Source organism: Canis lupus, chromosome 7, assembly GCF_011100685.1.
Source record: "Canis lupus familiaris isolate Mischka breed German Shepherd chromosome 7, alternate assembly UU_Cfam_GSD_1.0, whole genome shotgun sequence".
Lineage (NCBI taxonomy): Eukaryota > Metazoa > Chordata > Mammalia > Carnivora > Canidae > Canis > Canis lupus.
In genome coordinates this window covers 14,914,643-14,938,304 of record NC_049228.1, presented here as the reverse complement: position 1 = coordinate 14,938,304, position 23,662 = coordinate 14,914,643, and the positions used below count along the sequence as shown (strand labels likewise).

Here is a 23,662-nt window from a genome sequence, read left to right as displayed (position 1 = left end):
GTGTTTAAAAGGAAAGTTTTAGAAGGAAAAAAAAGGAAAGAAAGGAAGAAAAAGAAACAACATTCTCCAAATGGAGTCACCTGTGCTAATCTCCACAGCAGCAAACAAAGTTTGACATCTATTCTAGTTGTAGTTTCAGCCTCTCCCAGGAATGTAACCTTTAAGCAGCACATCTGGAATTACCTGATCAGCACTAGCAAGGTTATCTGCCTGAAAGAGCCCTGTCCTTCCCAAAAGGAAGGTGACCTTGCTTGCAACAGTCCATTCTTTGTTAGAAACTTCTTTTTTCTGCTCCCGTATGCCTATAAAAAGCCTTTTATTTCCTATGGCAACTTGGGGCTTCTTTCTATTTACTAGATAGGCTACGGCTTGATTCATGAATCACTGAATAAAGCCAATTTGATCTTCAAATTTACTCAGCTGAATTCTGTTCTTTAACAGATTTGGTGGCAGTGATAGGATCCAAAATGAACTTCTGAGCACCTCGGGGACAACAAGAAACACAGGCATGGTGCCTGCAGACCCTTTTGTTCTCTTTCTCACCCTTTCTGAGGGCTGTGGGTAAGGGCCCCTTGGTTCTGAGCTCCAATAGCTTCCCATCAAGCTCTAGATCTAATTAGCTTTCAAAACATTTCCATGTTGGAAACTGATGGTTCAGACTGCAATTCTCATTAATTGGTGGAAACTCCCAGCCCTTGATTTTATGCCACAATCTGCATGGAATAGATAGTGGCAGTTCACAGCTCTCCATTTACATGGAGCTCCCAAGTCTGCAGTCCTCATGTGTTGAGGCCTTCTAGTTCAGTTCTTTCCCCAATCCTTTCACGGTAGGAACTGATGATAGTGTGCACAGAACCTTCTCATGGCCATGATGCAGTAACATCTTTTCATTACCCCCAGTATCTTAAGATACACATATTTGTTTGTCTTATCTTGTGTAGACTAAGTCTATTGATAATGGGAATCTCAGAAGCAGCTGATGAATTGGTGGTGATAGGTCAAGCATTTAAAAGCTATTGGGGGTCCTAGCACATAACCCCAAAACTCCTATTAGGATAGGCTCATCCTAGGGACAGGATAGAAAGACACAAGGTGGGATCCCTGGGTGGCGCAGCGGTTTGGCGCCTGCCTTTGGCCCAGGGCGCGATCCTGGAGATCCGGGATCGAATCCCACGTCGGGCTCCCGGTGCATGGAGCCTGCTTCTCCCTCTGCCTGTGTCTCTGCCTCTCTCTCTCTCTCTCTCTCTATCATAAATAAATAAAAAAAATTAAAAAAAAAAAAAAAAAAAAAAAAAAAAAAAAAAAAAAAGAAAGACACAAGGTAACCTGCCAACCTCAAAACAATTTCTGTGCAACAAGGTACACAGTGAAACACAACACAATCCCCAACCCAGTAATACATCCTTTTAGGTATTAGTTTGACTACAAGAGCCCAAAGGCTTAGCTTAAAAATAAACAAAATAAATACTAAAAATGGTATCCTTAAATTCTGAAGAGTTAAATGTGGCACTTTCCAGAACACTTGCTCATTTTATATCTAAAAACTATTATATCCCAAAATATAAATAGCTACGAAAATGGCAAAACCTTACTAAAGACCACCTAGAATTACAATGGCCATTAGGGGGAACATTCCAATTAGACAAGACTGTTCATTTAAGAAGTGCACTTGAAAGTCAGGGTTCCTGAATTAAACAGACTGTGGACCTATTTTAATTGCTATACAAAAGACTCCAAAGGATTCAAGATTCTAAAATTGCTTCATTAAAAAATTTGTTGCAAAGGCTAATGAAAAATTAAAGACACAGGAGGTACTTAAAATAAGACTTGCTCCCCTCTAGCCTCCTTTTACCTGAGTACAGTCTAATAATCCTCCATCTGAATTGCCTTTCCATTCTGAAGAGGCTATAAGACCATAAACAAAAGTCTGCTGAGTTAGTGGTCTCATAGATAGCCTTCATGTACTCTTGAAGGAGAGCCCCCATAGGGTCCTTTCCAAGGTTTTTCTGGTAAAGGAATTTTCTGGTAAGCTGCTTTGATATTTTCTTAAACAGCTAAGAGAACCTAAATTAAAATTAATAAAAAACCTTGCCAAATTCTGCTAGGTATTGGAGCCGACAGAGGGGATCTTAGGAAAGCTGGCAGAAGCCAGCTAAGCATAAAAACTCTTACCAGAGTCAGCTTTCTTAGATCTCTGTCTGTAGGGCCCAGCTGAAAAAGGAGGATAAAATTTCACTTTGTCTCTTCCTTTCCAAATCCAGACTTATTGGTTATTGATCCTTTCTCTTCTAAGGATGACTGCCTTCTTGTCTTGTTTTACATCCTAAGAGTTTAGCTTGGCTTTCTGCCTGCCTGGGACAAGCAGGTTATCAGTCCTTTCTTTTGGCTATCTTTGGGAGTAGCTGTAGATATTGTGAAGACTGCATCTTTTGCACCCTCTTTGAGGACACCTCTTGGGTCCATGAAGTTGTTTAATACTGCCAGAAGTGTTTACCGTTTACTGAAACCTGCTAAGATATTTGAAAGGCATTAATAATTCTATGATCAGAAATTTGGCCAAATCGGAAGATGCTCCTCAGAGACTAAGAGCAATATTCTTAGGCCCTCTTCCCTAAACTAATATATTCAGAGGGAAAGAAAAATATTCCAACATCAGTGAGTAGGTGTGTCAGTCCTGTCATAAGCAACTAATTTCATCTATTCACCTCAAAAGGCTTGTAGGTATTATAAAATTCTGGCCATAGGAAACAAAAGTTCCTCTTGGAGGAACTTGTGTTCTTTCCCTAACCTTTGAGGTGCAAGTGTCCTTCCTACCTGGTCTTCTTCAAGAACTCTTATGTAGGCCATCCCTTTGAAATGCAAACTTCAGGGAGGTAATTCAGAACTGAAAGGGGAGAGGTTATTTTAAGACTTAGGCAAATAAAAACCTTAAGTGTCTTCTCCAAAATATTAATAAAAAGCATTAGTCATCTGAGCAGGTAATTTTAAATTATTCCATCTGCCAGAAAGGTATTTTGGATCCAACCTCTTTTATAGGTACTTGATTCATGGCTAAAATTTGTAAATGGAAGGCATAAGGTTTTTCTGCAACTATTTATGTGTATCTACATATACACGTTGTACATGTATGATAATTCTCTTTCCCTGGATAGTATTACCAAAATCAATTTGTAAGAGAGCTCTATTTAATTGGCCTAGAGATAATTAATTGCTTATATGAATCACCTATTCACAAAATTCTTAGAATTATAATGAAAACTAATCCAAATGCTTTTCAGGTTCCCATGATCTCAGATAATCTTTAGTAATTAACATCTAGCTTAACTTTATTAGCTTAATTAAAATAGACATGTCTTTAAAGTTATCAAAATTAAAAATAATGCCGACATACAACTTTTATCCTACCTAGGTTTACTAGTCAAACAAATTCACATCATCTCTGTTACAAAATTTGTCAACAAGGAGCAGCCCGTATGGCTCAGTGGTTTGGCGCTTTCAGCCCAGGGCGTAATCCTGGAGACCCGGGATTGAGTCCCACGTTGGGCTCCATACGTGGGGCCTGCTTCTCCCTCTACCTGTGTCTCTGCCTCTCTCTCTCTTTCAGGAATAAATAAATAAAATCTTAAAAAAAAAAAAGAGCTACTTAAAAAAAAACTTGTCAACAAGAAAAAAATAGCTTTTATGATGAAATTTTTGTTACTGCTCTAAATATGATTATTAATAATTAAATAGATGTAAGTGGGATAAAAGTCTTAAGATCTTTTTTTTAAGATCTTTTTAATAGTTTCCCCAAATCTTTTGGGTAACCTGAAACCATAAGGTTTTGCCAAGTTAAATTAAATTATAGATAGTCATTATATGAAACATTAATTACTGAATATAAGTTTATCCACTTTTGGCTTGCTTTTGTAGAGGAACTAAAGATATGTGGGCCTATTAGTTTTGTGCTATGCTGAAAATTTTACTATTAGAAAGCATGTGTTTCTAGAAGTTATAAAAAGTCTGCCAATCCATGGAATGCTAGTGTAAGAGACAGCTCATAATTGTTTACTTCTTTATTCTTACTAAAAGGTAAGATTTTTAAGGGTTAAAAATTCTAACATATGTAATTAAAGCCACTAAGGTTTGTAGAATAAGAATCTTTGGAAAGGAATTTTATGCATGGTCAGGACTTGCTAAGATTGGAATGAATTTAATTAAGTGAATGTGTTTTAATATCAAAAGTAAGCTGGTGCGAAATTAGAATTTGGTTTTCTCTCTGTTAAAAGAACAAATTTTTATTGGACTATTGGTCTGCTCTTGATAAGACACTGTGAAAAGTTTTTCTTTACTTTTTAAGTAATATGGATGAACAGTAAAGATTTTGTGTCTTACCAAAATAAATTGCTGTCCTTCATGTTATCTTTATAACATGTCAGGTCATTGATTACTTAAAGAAAACTGAGTCTTCTCTATTTAAAAAGTTGTTTGTTTTTTTTTTTTTAACTACTTAACTTCCTGTATTTGCCTACAAAGTCTCTAATTGTCACTGTGGTTAAATATATAACTAGGTATTATTTTCCATTGACTTATAACCCAACTTGACTAAGTGTTTTAAACTTCTGATATTTTTGACAAATTTCCTGAAGTTAAATCCGAAATAAAGTCTTTTTGCCTTAGAACTATCTTTGGGATTTTTCAGAGAGTCCCTGGAACATCTCAATAGATTGATTTCTTTCCTTATAAAAAGTGAGATATTCAACTAATTAGGTTTATTTGATATGTTAAATAACATGGGAGGCATTGTCAAATAAGAATACTAAGTCTTTTTGTTGTATTTGCATAGGGAAATCTTATTAATGTTCTAGAAATTGTATGAAATTCCTAGAAATCTGGTATGTCCTAATTTATTATGTTATCAGTCATAATTTTAAAATGCTGTGTGAAATAAGAAATAACCAAATTTCTTTGTCAATTCCATTATGACAAACTCTTATCAGATCCTTAACAATGAATACTGTTTAAGTCTTTTGTCATTTACAGGCAGTTATTGTTTTTACTCAGATGCTTTCGCAAAAATGTTCCAGAAAGTGTTTCATCTTCAAGAAGATTCATAGGAAGGATTTTGGCAGGCATGTTCTGATAACCTTAGGATAATAAAACTGAGCTGAGTAAGAATTTCCAGGACTAATGAAAAAACTGGATTCAGGCAGAACAAGTATTAACTACATGGGACTGAATAAGCTAAGGGGGATAATTATAATTCCTTATGATTTTTATTTGAAACATTGCTGGTTCTTTAATACTTTGTTTTTCTAGATATAAAAAAACTCTTTCTTAACCTATCTATGACTTATAGCAGTTTGGTAAAGTATATCTTTGCAAATAAAGATGAAACATTTACTTTTACTCCCTACCCAATTCCTCCAGAAATTGGAAACTTTTTAGCATTCTTTCCACAGCAATATAATTAGTTATGTGCATAAGCACAACAAGAATCCATTCTCCTTGTAATAGAATACAATGGAAACATTAGCAAAATCACCAAGGCTTTGACTATAATATCATATTTGAAAGAGATGTGCATAGACTCAGATATGACCAAATAGCTTAAGTAGCTACTTAGAAAGATCATACTGATACCTTGCTGGCAGTCTTATGAGGTATGGAAGGAAGGTCACTGCCTGGTAGACCCAGAAACATCAAGATATTTTGAGGGACCTCGAGAAGGAATTCTCGAGGAATTCAGCCAAACTATAGGTGTTACAGGCAAAATCTATGGCAGGCCCTTGCCTTAGCTTCTTGGCCTCAGAGAATTTTAAGAGCTCAATCTGAGATTCTCTATTAAAAGTTCCAGCAAAGCAGTCTTTAAAAAGAGCTTATACAGTCAATCACTATTTTTGCTGCATTTATGTAAATAATCAGGCCATGTTTAATGCAAACATATGAGCATTACTATAATTATCTTTGGTTAAAAAAATGGGGGTTATTGTAGAGAAAAAAAATTATGTTTGCACCTTTGTAGGTATTAGATTATAGTCCTATTAATTGTCTTTGAGGGATTTGGACCTTGTGTATATATATCTCAGAGCTTAAGAAGGCCCCACCTGACATATGTCCTGTACACCAGCTGGAGACTTCAAAATCAAATTAATGAGGAAGAAAAGTAGCTGATACTTAAGTAGACTACTTCCACCCAAGATCCTGGATCAAGGACTTTAACTAAACATAAAATTCTTCTTTCTTTTCTTTGTTCTGGCATTGGCCTGGAAAGATAGTGCCATATCTGTTATCTCCTAGACTATTGCTAAGACATTTCAGACTGCTATATTTGTCATAAAAAACTCTGATCTGTCCATTAACCGTACCTCCTTAGTGGGAGTGGTTTGTGCCCTAACAGAATTTATCTTTGTCTGTGGTAGTTCTTGGGTCTATGAATGCCTAGATGGCTGGCATACAACTGAGCAACGTCTCTTATGCTATCTAACTGCACTCCTACATTTTCACAGATAGTTTGTGCTGCTTCATTGGTTAATTCCCCTGAATATACAACACTGAGTTAGAAAAGACCTACCAGGCAGTATTTCATGAATCAGGATTTGCTTCCTTTGTCAGGTTTCTGCTTCCCTGTTTAGGAGTGAATACAAATTAGGCTCTGATCAAGAAACTCTCCTTAACTCTCGAGAGCATTGCAGAATCTGCTGGTAAAGCAACAGCTGCCCAACAAAGGTCCTTAGACTCTCTGGCCAAAGCTCTTCTCAATAATAGGACACCCCTCTACTATCTTAGCTGAACAAGAAGGTGTCTGTGCTGTTGCTTGTTATACCAACTATACCTGAATTAACACTTCTAGGAAAGTTGAAATTAAGCTACATAATGTCACTGCATTGGCTTAAGAAAAGGACTTCTTCAACAGGGTCTTTGATTGTATTGGATATTGATTGGTTTGGGTCTTGAGGACAATGGCTCTGAAGTATATTCTAGACATTGGGAATTATCCTACTTATAATAATGATCTTAGTAGTCTCCCTGGCACACTATATTCTCTCAAGAGCTTTAAATGCATGTTCCTAGCCACTAATCACCAAGCAAATAATCTCTCTAGGACTGGAATGCCAGAAAAGAAATGAAGAAAATGAATGACTAAAAAATTGTGCGCTTGAAGTTTTGACCTGTAAATAGCACAGAGATTCAGAAACAAATGAACAAACAAACAAAAAACACCTTATCACAACCTGTAAGCATAGCATAGAGGATCAGTAAAACCTGTAAGAACTTCAGAGAAGTAGCTGTGAAAGGCACTTAATGCCTTAAATTTTGCTCACATCTGGGCAGCCCAGTGACTCAGCAGTTTAGTGCCGCCTTCAGCCCAGGGCATGATCCTGGAGACCCAGGATTGAGTCCTGCATCGGGCTCCCCGCATGGAGCCTGCTTCTCCCTCTGCCTCTGTGTGTGTGTGTGTGTGTGTGTGAGTCTTTCATGAATGAATGAATAAATAAATAAATAAATAAATAAATAAATAAATAAATCTTAAAAAATTTTTTTGATCAGATCTTTCAGTGAAGCTGAGATTCTGAACCAAAAGTGGAGATTACAGGAGGAGGAGAAGGAGAAGGAGGAGGAGATGACACCTGGGTGGCTCAGTGGTTGAGTGTCTGCCTTCAGCTCAGGTCATGATCCCAGGGCCCTGGGACTGAGTCCCACACTGGGTTCCCCGCAGGGAGCCTGCTTCTCCCTCTACCTCTCTCTCTCTGTGTCTCTCATGAATAAATAAATAAAATATTTAAAAAATAAAGAAGAAGAAAGAAACAACAGGTGTCAAATAGAGTCACTTGTGCTGAGCTCCACATCAGGAAACAAGACTTAAAATCTAATTGTAGTTTCAGCCTCTCCCAGGAATACGACCTTTAACCAGCACATCTGGAATTATCTGATCAGAACGAGTGAGCTAATTTGCCTCAAAGAGCTCTGCCCTTACGAAAAGGAAGGTGACCTTGCCTGCAACAATCCACTCTTTATTAGAAACTTCCCTTTTACACTCCTATCTGCCTATAAAAGCCTTCCATTTTATACAGCTCTTAGGAGCTCCTTTTTATTTGCTAGATGGGATACTACCCAACTCATGAATCATTGAAAAAGCCAACTTGATCTTCAAATTTACTCAGTTGAATTTTCTTTTTTAACACTGGGCATGACACACTTGAGCAAAATCTTAAAGCAAAAAGTGAATAACTGTCAGCTATTTAACAAATATTGACTATATGCCTCTGAGAGAAGGCAACTTAAGACAGAGCCATAGGCACTGTTACAGACCAAAGAATTGAAAAGTGAGGAAGACTCAAAAAACAACCAGACTACAAGTTGCCTCATACAAAAAACCAGTAAAGTCTGTAAAAATCTCTTCCTCCACAGCAGCAAAGCTGGTATACCAGGAGAAAGGGCACGCCTCTGAAAAATTTGCACACCTGCATGAGTTTATCAATACCAAGTGAGAAGAGAAATGGTTCAAGCCTTAGAAATACTGATGAAAAAATGATGGGCTTTAAGAGCAGAGGTTTGAGTGACAGCAGACAGAGACTGGGCACATCTGCAATCTGCATGTGCATCCTGATAACATAAACAGCAGATAACACAATACCAGAATAAAAACAGGGAAATAAGATAGACCCAAAGCAGCACAGAACCAATTCTCAGAACCACATGCAGTCCTGGTGACCCCAACTGGAAGTTAACATGAGAGCCACAGTAACATTTATAGAGTGAACCACACTGATCACAGGCAAAACGTATTTGTACTGAAGAAGGAACATCTATCCAGGTTAGGAGAAATAACACGAATTAAACGAGCAAGAATAGGGGAAGATTTGCAAGTTGAGGAGACCTTCAGAGAGACAGTCAAAACAGGAAGCAGCAGCCAGCAGAACTGTAGACTGCTTTGCATTCTTTCTACCACAAGAGGGAGGGAAGCCAAGAATACAGTTGGAGTTTGACCAAGCAGAATTGGAATTTGGGTTGAGAATAAATGGAATAAGCATGACTGCTGGTTGCCCCCACCAGGAGAACCCTCCCTGCCCCTTACAAGAATGTATTCTAATGTGGAAAGCCACATGCAAATGAAGTTAAAAGTAACCCAGAGTGGAGCAAAATCCCAGGAGGCATTCATGGAGAGTCTGGATAGCAGAAAAGGGATGCAAACAGGAGGGAAGAGTTTAAATTGAACATGAAAAGGTTAAAACTAAGTCTGCATGCTTGAGAGAGTTTCTGCGGTGTAAACCTGAAGGTTCTCCTACTGGTTTGAGCACAGCTGCACCAGTATATCGTATATATTTGTTGCCACCACTGAACAGAAGAGGTGCTGGCCTGGAAAATGGGAGCTCCCCTTTCCCTGGTGGCCTGTGTGAGGACATACAGCAGCTGGGTGAATTGAGCCTTCCCTGAATGAGTGGTAGGAAGAGAAACCAACAGTTATATTTGCATCTTATTGGTGATGGTGGTGACAATGGCAAAGTGAGAGATTCTCTATATGCAGAAACATACATATATGCATATCCGTATTGATAATACTGAGTTTTACTAGTTGTTCATGGTTAATACCATGATGTGCAATCAGTTCTAATACATATGTAAAATTTTGTCATTATCAAGTCTTGAGTTAAAAGAAAGGGAAGAAAAAATGCTCAGGAATTGTTGAATTGGCTATCAGAATCCCATTTTTCAGCCATCCTCTTTCTTAGGCATCTCTCATTTCAATGTTCATTGAAAGGAATATTGAAAGGAACGATAAATGAATTAGCCTGTACAATTTAAATTATTGTCCTTTCTCCCTGACCCTCTCTTCCTTTCCAAGCTTTATGGTTGGATTTGGGTAAAGTGTGTGTGTATATATATATATGATGTAACTCCACCATATATTGCAAGCCCTACCCCCAGCAGTATGAGGAATCGGCTACTCTGAACCTGCTCTTTCAATAGCAGACAACCCTAACTCCAGGATGTGCAACCAGCTTCTGTAACATGGGTCATGCTTCATGCCCCAGTTCCCCGCTCAAATGAAGCCTAGCCTTTGCTGGCTCTTTCTTCCTAGGGAGCCAGACTTTATCCTTGTTCCACTGGCTGAAAAATGAGTGTCTTTTTCATCCAACTTCTCCCAAATCAAGGTGTAATTATCCACCTATAACTATTACCTCTACCTGTGGATTCCTGGCTCCCTGCCCCTAGATCCAATGTTTTGGTAAGTGACATCATCTCAAAGTAGACGTAAGTTCATTCATGAGCTGCCAGCTATGTTTTAGAAACCAGCCTTACAGCTCAACTAATTCCCTCAACCCTGGATTCAGCCACAAGGATAGCAGTAAACTGAAGTTAACTGAAGTTTGAGAGCAATCAGGCTGGAAGCCAGAGGAAGTTTGAGTCTGTGGCCCTGGGAGCCCATGCAATGAAAGGTTTCAGAGGATCAGCAGCTTGACCTCTTCTCCTCCCTGCTTCCTCGTTGGAGCAAAACTAGAGGCAAGAAGAGGGCAAGATCACTGTCTGTGTGACCTCTATACCTACGTTAAATAGATAACTGGAGAGAAATGGGAATTTAAAAAGAGCACCATGAAAGCAAGAATCATGGCACCTTTTTCCCCCTTCACATTGCCCTAGTTCCTCGCAAAGTGCTTGGCATATACTAGATGCTCACTTAATCTTTGTTGAGTGAATGAATGAATGAATGAATGAATGAACAAAGGAACTAATGCACATGCTGGGTGATTTTTCAGCTGTGTTCCTACTTGTCTCAGCACCATCTGAGCCCTGGCTCAGGAGGACCAACAGATCACGCCTGTATGTTCAAACGCAACACCTCTCCTTTCAGGCTTTCAAATGCGTTTATCACATCACTTAGGTGAGTCTACACATTTAATTGAAATACATCACTCTCAAAGCCCCATGAATGACACCAGCCGTTTTGGGGCCAGTGCTGTAATTTCCAGAGATGCCTGGCTAATCTGAGTGACATGGCTTCAAGACATCTCAAATAAGGAACAACTACACTCATCAGTCTTGCCTCCCTTCCCTCCCTCCTGCTACCCCCCACAACTGGTGAGAATCTCACAATGTCCTCAAGGTGTTTCCAGGTCACAAGTAAGCCTTGGGCTTACTGTGCACAAGTTGGTCCTTGGGACTTCCTCACTGCCCTTTAGAGCTTCAGCATAATAGCCTGTGGTTCTTTCCACAAAGCTGACTTGCTCACTCATATGGAAATGGATCCAGGTTAGTAATGGGCATTTACTAAACAGCTCTTGTGCAGGCCTTATACAAATCCTGGCTCTTCGGGCATTACTATCTGGTTGAGTTTCTCCTCAACTTTCTTTCCTCCAGTGCAGCTTATATACAGAGTTCCTTCTAAAGAGTGCTTTGTGTAAGCTACCCTGTGCCGCATCCATTAAGTTTGCTACAGATAGAACCAGGTTTAAAGGAAACACAGGGCACTTTAGGGTGAAGGCAGCCTGTGAGAGTACAGATAAGAGGCACAATCATTCCAAAGTATCTACTTTAGGGTGGGCTGGCTAGATGCATCTGAGAACACAGACCATTCTTAGCCCCTATATAAAGGCAATTTGTCCAAACCGTTTTGCCCACTTAGGGTCCCTTTGCATCAAAGCACATACCTCCCAGACCCTTGCCATTTTAGAACTTGGGCTCTACTCATGCCTTTCATAACTTGCTAAAATCAGACTCTGGGAGGCAGAAGATACTTCCAGGGTCACCCTGTCCAACTTGTGTCCCCATGCAGCAATCCCTTAACATCCCCTGACAGTCAGACAGCCCTATCTTGTGTACCAACTCAGAACCTTCCAAACATGCCTGATCATACAGATCACCAGAAGCACTTGCAAAAAGTATAGCCCACTAACTATCTGAAGCTACACAAATTCAAAACCTGCTCAGAAAGGGCCTGTGAACCCAAATTTTTAACAAGCATCCATCATGAGTCCTATAATTAAGCATGTTTCTTATATGCATGGAATGCAGTGGTTCTTGACAGTAGCTGCATATTAGAATCAGCCAGGAAGCTTTAAAAAAAATCACTGGCAGGCCTTTACCCCTAGCCAGTCCTACTAAATTTGTCTGGAGTGGAGCCCAGGAGGTGTAAATTTTTAAAGCTACTAGCTGATTCTAATCTGCACCAAGGTTGAGAATTACTGTAGTATCTTCCAACCCAATGGTAAGCTCTTTGAAGCTGGCAACCAAGAAATCTATGCCTCTCAGTACCCCTTACTGAACCCCACCACCATGTGGGGCCCACCATAAAATATACTCTATCTCTACTAAGTTGATTTCATTTAATTGGCTTTGTTCACCCATCCAATGGGATGTAATTTCCTAACTCTATTAAGAAGCTGTGTGTACTTCCACTCCACAAGAGGCCAGACGATAGATAGAAGGATATGACATGCTACTACTTTTCCCAGTTGAGTCTGTACACACACACACACACACACACACACACCCCTACGCTTAGCCCTCCCCATGGCCCCAGAATAAGCAGCTCAAACAATGCCAGAAGCCTCAGTGTACGATTCCTCCTCTTGCCCCAGTCCCCTGCCATCTCTACTCACATTGTACAGCACGGTGGTCCATCCTTCCATGGTGATGCATTGGAAGACAGTCAGCACAGCAAAAAGGATGTTATCAAACTGGGTGATCCCATCATTGGGGCCAATCCAGTCCCGGCATTCGTAGCCAGCTGGGCAGCCCTGCACACCACATGGGTGAGGGGGGTCAAATCCTTCCAGAATACCTGCAGATACATTTGGAGGGTAGGTGTTTAGTGTGAGTTGGAAATGGTTCCAGGAAGCCACAAACAATTCTATTTCCTGAAGAAAGGTGTGTCCTTCTTTGTTTCCAATGACCAGAGGAGAGAGGAAGGGAAGAAGGAGAAGGTAAGAAAAAATGACCCTACCTGAATTGTTCGTGAAACATGCTCGGTGCAACTTCCCACTGTAGAACTCTAAGCCAATGATAGCAAACATCAAGATGGCAAAGAAGAGCAGGAGACCAATTTGCAGAAGAGGCACCATGGCCTTCATGATAGACTTCAACACGATCTGCAGGCCTGGAAGGAAAGGAAGAGAATGACAGATGGAGCCTCCCTGAGCACCATTTGATACAACAGACATCCTTTACCTTCTTCTAAGAGGAAAAGGATGAGTCTTTGAGGGACAAGAAACACCAGTCCCGAAATGATGAAGACAATTTGCAAACAGACAACCAGAATACATCAAGACAAAGACTGCCATCACTACTTCCCCTGGAATCAATCTCATGTTCTTTCTCACCATTCTCTGATCATCTATCTTTCCTATTTCTCCTCCTTTATTTGTTTCATCCATGTCACTTTCTGCTTATCTCTTATAAACTTATTAGAACATACTTCTTTTCTAAAGGATATCAAGCCTGGCCTTGCTAGGCTCTAAGTTCTATGAGAGCAAGGACAAAATTACCTCCCTCACTACTCTATCTGAAAACTGGTTTCTCCTCCACTGTTGTGGGATCATAATTAGCACAATCACTATTCATAAAGTACCATATACCTTGACCCAGAAATTGTACTTCTAGGATTCTAGCCTAAGAAAATAATCAGAGATTTGAATAAGATTTAAGTAAAAGGATGTATGTTGCTGCACTATTTCTATTTAGAAAAAAATGAAAATATCTAATGTCCAACAACATAGAAATGACTAAATAACTAAATAAGTCATCCTGAATAAGATGGGCTATTATACCAGACTTTTTAAATCATATTTTTGGAGAACTTTTAATGTCAGGAACATCAAATGCTTATATGACAGGTTCCCAAAGTATGTACACAGTTATCACAATTACATTAAAGTGCACAGGGAAAAAGTGAATTAAAAACATAGGAAAATGAATGTTTTTTTCTTTGCATTTTATAACAATTTTTTTTTTACTTTGCAAATATTCTACAAAGATCTTTCACTATCTTTAAAATCTGGGGGAAAAAAGTTGCTAAATTTTAAAGCAAAATGTTCTGCCAGATTGCCGTGTCCCCGCTCTTTATTCCCACTAGAGACGTGGTTTCTTGTGTATCCCAAATTCCTTCAGCCTCAGATCCAGTGGGGACCTATCAGTAAAGCTTAGCAGAGGAGAAAGAAGGAAGGCAAGTGCTCACTAGGAATCCCTGACACGAGCTTCAGGGGTCTCAGGACACGCACAGCCCGGAGGGTCCTCAGGTCCACGTGTGTGTTGAAGTGAGTCCCCGCAGTGGCCAGGATGCTGCAGATGGAGACAGAAGGTCAAGGTTACCACAACCTGGCTTTGTCCCCCTGTTCCATGGGAGAAGCTGGGTTGAAGAAGGCTCAGCCTGGAAAGCACACAGAGCTGATGCCAGCTGCATGTGGGCGCACCTGAGCTTGGGTGAATCATCGGTGGTTCTGACTGGAATTAAATTTAGCCACATCTGGGTTTTACTTTGCAAAGAAGGAAAACTTATCATCACACCAGAATCCCAGTTCCAAATCATGAGTGAAAGACAAGCCCCCTAGCATCTGTCCCATTCCTGCCTCCAAATCTTGTCCTCTACCTTCCTCCTCCCTATCCCTTCACCAACCTCCTCTCCCACTTTCTAATCTACCAAGACCCCTGGATTTTATATTTCATAATTTTCTTAGATTCCCGTCTTCTTACTCCTTCAGGGAATTTCTCTGGATCAGTTGCAGCAAAGGAGTAACTCGTTCTTCTCCACCTTGGCACTTAAGAGTTTTTACCAAACAAATCAATCACACTCATGCTTATAATTAGGGAACAGCTTCACTGGTCCTCATACGGCACTTTTATAATTGCCCTGAATCACTGTATTAACTTGGATTTGGTTTCTTCACTTCTATTTTTACACTTCCGCAGCCAGACACACACACACACACACACACACACACACACAGAATCCATAACAATCCTATTAGATTGTGTATACCAAGTACCTTGTTTTGAGGAGACAATTTATTGCATATAATCCCATGACACTGCAGGTACTGTGGATAGTCAATGACACTTAGTATTAATGAAAGACACAGCAGAGTTGTGTCCTGACTTAAGCACTTGAGAACTGAGTGATTTGAGGCAAGTTACACACACTAGCAGCCTTACTATCCTCATCTACAAAATGGGCGAAGTACCATGACCTCGTTCTAAAAATGAAATGACATAGTATTGAATATTAACAGTGTTCTAGAAGTGATAATGTGCAAATGAGATATTACGTCCAACACAAATATTAATAATACTGGTTTTGTAATTTTGTCTAATTTTAGTCTTCTTTCTGTGGAATAGTACTTGTCCTCCCTCAAAACCTCTCCATGACAATTTCAGCTATCTGGAGCCACTGGCGAATGAGTCACTCAGAACACTGAGTTTTCCATACAGTCAAAGGACAGCGGGAATAGTTTCTGTCATTTAATTATTTTGGATGAAACATTTCCTTCAACACCTGAAATCGAATGGACGGTCTAGGCATATCTCTAGAAAGCAGATATAGAATCAAAAGGTACAAATTGCACAGATCCACAACATTAGATCACGAGCAATAACTTTGAAATACGCAGTGCTGGCCAAGAACAAAATGGACTGCTTCACATGGTAGTACACTTCCTAACATTAAACATACTCAGGCCTAGACTGTAGGAATATCTATTAGGAAGTTAAAAGTGTTCCAACACTGGTTGAAGGTTATCTAAATAACCAGAAGAGATTTCTCTCAACTTTAAGACTCTATAATTCTATGTTAACCCAACCTCAAAACAAGAACCAGAAAGAAATTTGACTCTCATAAAGGGTCTCAAGACCTCGGCAAGTTCTAAGATCTCCTCTACCTCTCCTCTTTCTATATTGTCTCTGAAAAAGAGAGATGTAGAAGAGCAAGTGTTCTGATGCTACTTTTGACTCACTCTGCCCAAACTAAAGAGAGAAATTAGGAAGGGGAGTGATGTCATTTCTAATAAGCAGGGAGAACCTGAAAAGGGAGCAGGGAGAAACATGGAAAATAGGACTGAAAAATAAAACAGACATAGAAACAAAGGCAAGAGGAGAAAGGGAAGGCTCAAGGATAGTGCAGTGGTGGAGAACCAGAACTCCAGGAAAATGGGGGTCACTGTTTGGCTGAATCTGCTAACAGAGGAAGAAGCACTGGACTGTCTTCTGAGGCGCAGTGCCCACGGGAGGTGGTTTCTCCCTCTGGCTACACACACATGGTGGAGAGAATATGCCCTGTTCAGAAATCAGAGCTGTTTCCTAGGATACCCAGGTACACTTGAGATACTCTTTCATATCATAAGAAAGAACTATTTCTTTCAGGAATATTTCCTGCCCAACCCTGAGTGGAAGGAGGTATATTTCAGAACATGGATGTGAGGGCCAAAGGACAAAATTAAAAAGCAAGAAGGTATAAGTGCAGAGAGAAAGAAAAATGGTAGAGTGGAAGGAGGAGGAGAGGATAGGGAAGCGAATGGTGAAATGAAACATGGAGATGAAAACAGGAAAGAAATCAGAAGAAATAAGAGCTGGCAGAGAAGCAAATGTGAGAGAAATAAGAATTCTCACGTGGGAAAGAGAACAGAAGTGAAGCTAATTTGAAGGAGAGAAGCCAAAATACGGCACTTGTGGCCGGGGCCTCACACAGTGAGCCACAAGACATATCCATGCTCTTTTCACCAACCTGTCCTCTGAGTTATCCAAGCCACCCCAAACTTCACCCAGAACCATGTCACTTGGGGCCCCATGTTCCCCCATCCCCAGAATTTTCTGTTCCTTCATCCCGTGCAGAATGGCTGTCAATTGGATCTTTAGCTCATGCACATTGGCCACTGGCTGCTCCCTAGTGTTCAAATCATGTTTGAGGGAGTCCCCATCCACTTGCTGGAAGCAAGAGCAGTGAAATTCTTGGGGAGGGAGAGATATTTGAGGGAAAGAACCCTGCTTTGTACCCCGCATAAAACTCTGCGCCCATTGCCATCACTGCCCTGACCACAACTTAGAAGAATTCTCTGTTTTTCTCTGGTTTCTCATATGTCTTTCCCACAGGATCCGGAACACGCACTGTGGAGTTGCTGTCTTCTGCATCTCTACATCCCCCACACCTAGCCCAGGGTCTGGCAAGTAAAAGGTGTTCAGTGAATGCTTGATGGATCGAATTGCACTGATGAACATAGTAAATGTGTTGAAGCAGAAACCAAACGGACAGAAAGATCACAGGAACCCTAGAATTTACCAATGAAAAGGGCAGGTGGCATAGCCAGGATGCTACTCAAACACATGCCTGTTTGAGCTCACAGGAACGTACTAGGAATCTGCCCTCAGACATTTTAGAGTCTAAGGTGGCTCTTCCAAAATAGTGTAGGGCTTCTGCTCTCAAGCAGATCTCATAGGACAGGGTCTGCCCAGTATTCAGTAGGAGAGTTAGGGAGAGGGAGGGGAAAAGGAAGACAAAATGCAAAGCCTTGTCCTTTAGCAAAGTCTCAGTGCTGAAGCCTGTATAGCTCAGCAACACTCTGAGCCTCCCATGTAACAGGCCCTGTGCAGGAGGCTCAAGGCAAGTACACAGCAGGAAAGGGCCCAGGTCCTCAATCCCACGGATGCAGCAGACAAAGAAATGAAATAATTATGATTCACTATGAAGAATGTCATAACAGAGATGCTTACAAAGTGCTCCGAGAATGGGAAACACTGCAGGATCACGGACAGGGCTTACTATCTGCTAGCATTTTCACAGAAGTTATTTCATTAAATCCCCAAGCGCATCCTGATATAACTACTGTTTCCATCTCCTAGGAGAGGAAATCGGGACTTAGAAAAAATTAAACTGCTGATACATGGCAAGACCAGGCATTAAAGTCTCTCCTCTTCTGGTATCGAAGTCAAGCCTTTCCCCCACTCTGCCATCGAGCCCTGCAATGTCTTTGTCAGTACTGCGCAGCTCCACTGTTCTTAGTCCAGCGTATTGCTAAAAATACCAAGGTCACAGTGTTCAGCCTCCCAACAAGCCAGTGAGCTTGGTTCGCTTTATCCCCAAACCACAAATCACTAAGGCTCTCCAGACCAGAAGGTCGGAGGCTCCTTGCACTTGAGGTGATGGCTGCTGTAATACTATCTATACACACACATGCGCGCGTGCACACACACACACACACACACACGTGCCATGGAATCAGAGTGTGGCCACCATGCACAACTCCAACTCTGAGTTAATACAAAGCTAAGCTCTGCCCCATTCCATGCCGCATTCATGTATATTCTTCAGAAACGGGGGCTTTTTTCCAGTTCTTTTGTCCCCATGAGCACAGGGCCTGGGTAGGGAGCTCTGTACACAGAGGGGCACTTAATTCCTACCTTACTCCCAAAGCAGAGGGTACCTGTGACCACCACCAGCACAGACGCAGGGTTCAGTGGACTATAAATGTACAAAAACTGTTTCCTAATGGATGTCATGGTTCAGCCCTACCTCTAATGCTTCTGCTCTTAGCTCTGAGCAGGTAAGAGGAACCTAGAGCCTGATATGATCCTGAGGGTGTGGTGACCATCACTTCAGTGGCAGGAGATGGAAGGCATGGTCTGAGCATTCACAATCAAATGGTCTTTCCCCAAGTCAATCACCCCAAGAATTCTCCCACCCAAAGAATTCCTTTTGACCTTGGGGTTCATTCATAGCCTCCTCATCAATCCAAGTCTAACAGTCTCTTTTCACACTTCTATGGCTAAAAATTCCCTGAAGCATTATACAAATATTACACCAAAAAATTATCTGTTGCTTATCTGCAATTCAAATTTAACTGGGCATCCTTTATTTTTATTTGCTAAATCTGGCAACTCTATTCAAGGGATGACCAGGTAAATAGCTTCCCTCCCAGTTGTTGCCCTAGCTCTAAACAAATGTGTAAGTTCTCTTTTGAAGAAGAGACACAAACCGGGGGCCTCCTACGCTTAGGCCCAGGAGTTCTACTCTGAGCTCCAAAAATTACCTCTTTGCTTCTGCCCGTATACATCCGAAAGGCAAGTTATTCATTAGCATCTGTGCAAAAAGTCTGATTAACAGGAGCAAAGGGTGTTAGGTGCTTTACCAGCCCATATTATAGGAGACCAAGAGGAGACATGGAGGGATCTAATTCAAGTTGGATTCCCTATACAAATTTGAGCCAGGATATCATTTCCAGGGGTAATCCACCAAAATGAGTTGCTGTGTCCACTTAGAAGTGTTTTAAAGGTGGTTGGTTCCTTCTTCTCTCCTACTATTTCACCTCCAAGGAGGCACCAAAGTCTAACATATCCTTCCTCTAACACATCTCTTGGATTCACCTCTTATTCTCCAGCCTCCTTCTTGCCTGGAGTGCCCACCCCCTTGCCTTCTTTCTCTGCCTAAATAATATGATCCAGACTTCAGAGCCAGATGGCATCCTACCTCCTCCTTGGAAAAGATCTACAGTCAAAAGAGACTTGAACTAGGATTATGAGGAAGTGGTAAAGCACATACTCTCCTGTCATACTGGCTGATTTCAAATGCCAGTTCCCTCACTTACACTAGCTGTCTGGCCTTAAACAATTGCCTTCCTGAGCTATAGTGTTCTTATCTGTAAAATGGGGACAATATCCTCCTAAGAGGGTTGATGTAAGAATTTAAAAAGATAAGATGCTTATAAACTTCTTCACATAGTGCTGACTTTAAAAGATATCAAGAGCTCATAGAATTAAAGGGATATTGGAAGAGCAGGCTGGAAAAAACCAGGGAAGTAGAAATCTTGGTGTGGTAGGCTGAATAACAGATTTAAAGATATCCAGATCCTAATCCTTAGAACCTGTGAACATTACCTGATATGGCAAAACTGACTTTGCAGATGTGATTAAGGATTTTGAAATGGGGAGATTTTTCTGGATTATCTGCGTGGGCCCTGAATGCAATCACAAGTGCCTTATAAGAAGGAGGCACAGGAAGATTTGGCTAGAAAGAAGGCAATGTGATGACTGAAGCAAGAGGCGATGCTGCTGGCTTTGAAGATGGAGGAAGGATGCAAGGAATACAGCTCTAGAAGCTGGGAAAGGCAAAGAAATGCCTTCCCCATGCTAAAGCCTCAAGTGAGAGAGCACAGCCCTCCTGATAACTGATACAGCCCAGGGAGTCTAATTTTGGAGTTTTGACCTCTAGAACTGTAAGAGAATAAATTTTCTTTATTTTTTAAAGATTTTTTTATTTGTTTATTTATTCATGAGACACACAGAGAGAGAGAGAGAGAGAGGGAGAGAGAGAGAGAGAGAGAGAGGCAGAGACACAGGCAGAGGGAGAGGCAGGCTCCATGCTCGGAGCCCAACGTGGGACTCGATCCCGAGTGTCCAGGATCAGGTCCTGGGCTGAAGGTGGCGCTAAACCACTGAGCCACCCAGGCTGCCCTAAATTTTCTTTAAAGCTACCAAGTTTGTCACAATTTGTTGCCACAGGAATAGGAAACTAATATGCTTGGCAAAGGTCAGCAATTCCAGGAATCTGATTCTTAGGCCACTGCGGGTATCACGAGACATATCATTGCCAACTCTACTAATATCATAGTGTTGATAGCTTAAGAGTCGTGGAGGAAAAAGCATGTGTTGGAGCTTAAGTCACATGTCCCTTTACATGCCATCTGGCTGCACTGGGACAGTCCTCTAGCACTTCCAAAGTGGGCAAGACTCCCACCGAGAACACACACACTAACGGAGTCTCCCAAAAGGGAGATTGGAGACCATTGGGGAATCTGGGACATGGAAGAGCTAAAAAAACTATGTCTACTAAGCTAGACTCCTAGAAAATACTTAGTAAATAGGTGTCATGGAGGAAGATGAGAAAGAATATATCTGGGGTTTTGTTTGTTTTAGTCTCTAAAATAAAGGGATCAGATAAAGGAACTTCTCAAGTTCCTCCTGGCTCTAAGACTGAGCCAAAACCTGTCCAGAAAGTGCTACACCACTCCAGCTCACACAATCTCCCCTTTCTCTGAATGTCTTGAAAGCTGCACAACATTTAACACCTGATTGCACACCCTTCTTATGTCTTAGAACTAAGGTCTTAGCGTTAATGATAATTAGCTGGATCTTCATAACTCAGTTCAAAGCCAGCTCCTTGATGGCAGAAAGTGCCACATTTCCATCTACTATGGTCCCTTCTCTAACAATATGCAACAGTATTGCCCAAGAAATATCCTTGACTCGGTGATAAATGGGTGTTAATACATCCCCAACTGAGGCAGATTGGATGGACTTGTCCATGGAGCTGTGAATGAGCCCACAGGCTTGATATAATTAGATAACCAAACTGAAGGAGATTTAACCACATATGAAAATAATGATGATCTATCAAAAGTCTACTAAATTATATCTAATGTTTGGCTCTCCATTTCTTTTAAGTAAATTACTAAAAGTCTAATTTGATTTAGGAATCAATTCCTAAAGATTTTACTTCATTTTATCAAAAACAAAACAAAACAAAAAGTCCCTGTGTATTAAATTGTGCTATAGAGACAAACTCCCTTGCCCCCCCCCAAAAAAAATTTAACTTGCCAAAATATATCTGAGAATGTATTTGAGAGCTTGGATGAGGATGAGGATGAGGCTGGGAGAGGGAAAAGTGGTGTCAGGTCTGACCCGGTGCCCAGTCTCTGTAAGCTGCTCCCTACTCCTCCCCAGACCCTATGCTAGGGTCCTCTATCCCATTCAGGCTTAGCTCAATCTAAGAACCCAGAACCCAGAACCCATCTACAATGAGCTGATAACTACTGAACATATGCTCTGCAGTAGACACTGGCATGACAAAGGAGAATAGGATGAGATGGTGGCTGTCCTCATGACACTTAGTGAAAAAGACATTACACAGACCATAATTATAGTAAGTGGAAGGTCAGGAAAGGATGCCTCCCCTATGGAAATGGCACATGAGCTCAAAGGTGAAGCATGAGTAGGCCAGAGGAAACCACGTGGGAAGAGCATCCCAGAGGCAGGAGAAGGCAGGCGTAGAAGGGACAGAGGTAGAAAGGAGACTGGTATACTTGAAAAATTCAAAAAAAGGGCTGGTATGACCAGAACCTATTGAAATCCAGGGAAGAATAGAGAACAGAGAGGCTGGAGAGCATGGGAAAAAATCAAAGAAAGAAAACTTCACAGACTTATTTTAGAGATAGGACCAAGCCTGGTAGTGCTCAAAATCCAGGCTTACACCCAGTAATGGAACATTGGATACCCACACTGACTCCAAGCTCCAAAGCAATTCCCTGATTAAACACTGGTCTCTAACCTTCTTCCCAAACCCCAGCCCCAGCCGCTAACAATGCGTATCTACCTTGATCACTCTACCTGAATTAATGCCAACTTCTGTTCCCACAGGCCCTTCCTGGGACAGCTGCCACTGCCTACCGCCTCTACAGTAATCCTTCCTGATAACAGAGATATCCTATAATCATGCCAACTAGGAAGGCTGGGTCCCTCTCCAGCCCAGAGAGACTGAATCTACATTATCCTCAGCAAATCACCCATTGTCCTGAATAGTGAATGGTTTAGGGATAAACAGGTGATGGAACTTAGGCCTTTGAGTTTAAGGGAAAATATGCTGTGTTGCTTCAGTTCACTCATTTTCTTAGAACAAAAGTAAAAGCATATATAAAGCAATGATTTTCAAACTTTTTTTGAACATAGCCTGCAGTACAAAATATATTTTATATCACAATCCAGGATAAATATATGCGTGTGTGTGTGTGTGTGTGTAAAATTGCATAGTGCCTCATAAAATAATACTCCTTCTATGTGTGATATATTTTCTCTTTCATTCTTCCTTGCTATCCTTTGTCTCACACTGGTTGCAACCAATTAAGTTGATGTCATAACTAATGTGGTCAACCTACAGTTTGAAAAACTCAGATGTAGAGAGTAGCTAATATACATATTCATTCTAAGGAGATTATTCTAAAGAGGACAAGATAGACTAATATGAACTAACTGCTGCTTCAATAGCACCACATGGTTTCTTGGTGTTTTCCAAGAATGATGAAATAGTTTGCCTTGAAAAGTTTTATTGTGTTTTTCTAAGAACTGCAGACACAGCAGTCTAGGGGAGACCCTATTCCCTCCTCTGTTACCAGAAATAGGAACAGAATCTTGCTGCCCTTCAGAATGGGCAGTCTTAATGAGAAACCACTACCTTCAAAACTATCATGGGGCAGCTATTTCTAGGGTTTGGTTGGTTGGTTAGTTGGTGGACTGTTATTTATTTAGGCTTGGATCCAAGATAATTTATGACCAAGGCTTTCTTCCAAGTAAGAAGTTTTAATATTTCTTAAGAGGATGAAGACAGTAGGGTCACATTGTTCCTTTCTAAAAGACAAGGTTTGTGCCATTTCCAGAAGAGACAAGTGGTTCTGTATTTAACAAAGGTAAGGCTACCCTTTCTGGAATTTAAAATGGGGCTCCTAATTAAATTTCATATGAATCTTTGCAGCTATGAAGTGGTCCCAAAATATTCTTTTTGATGAGCAGAAAAAGCATGGCCTAAAAATCCTCTTTCCTTGCCCACCAAAAGAAAGTTCAACAATCAAACAATGTCATGCCAAGGAGAGGAGTTTGTATTGACATTTGAGACCAGATAATTATTTGCTGTAGGGAGCTATTCTGTGTATTG

General features: G+C 40.8%; 1 protein-coding gene across 13 annotated transcripts in view; it reads right to left on the bottom strand.

Moving 5' to 3' along the window:
- Positions 1-23,662, bottom strand: part of CACNA1E (calcium voltage-gated channel subunit alpha1 E) — a 382,029-nt gene that overhangs the window by 206,240 nt on the left and 152,127 nt on the right. For all 13 annotated transcript variants that reach the window (XR_005361978.1, XM_038542200.1, XM_038542209.1 and 10 more), the window contains exons 5-7: positions 14,156-14,259; positions 12,926-13,078; positions 12,582-12,763 (exon numbers count right to left, since the gene is read on the bottom strand). Coding sequence is in view for 12 of the 13 variants with exons in the window: in XM_038542200.1 (XP_038398128.1) it covers positions 12,582-12,763; positions 12,926-13,078; positions 14,156-14,259 (439 nt within the window). In the remaining variant the exon portion in view is untranslated. The remainder of the gene's footprint in view (positions 1-12,581; positions 12,764-12,925; positions 13,079-14,155; positions 14,260-23,662) is intronic.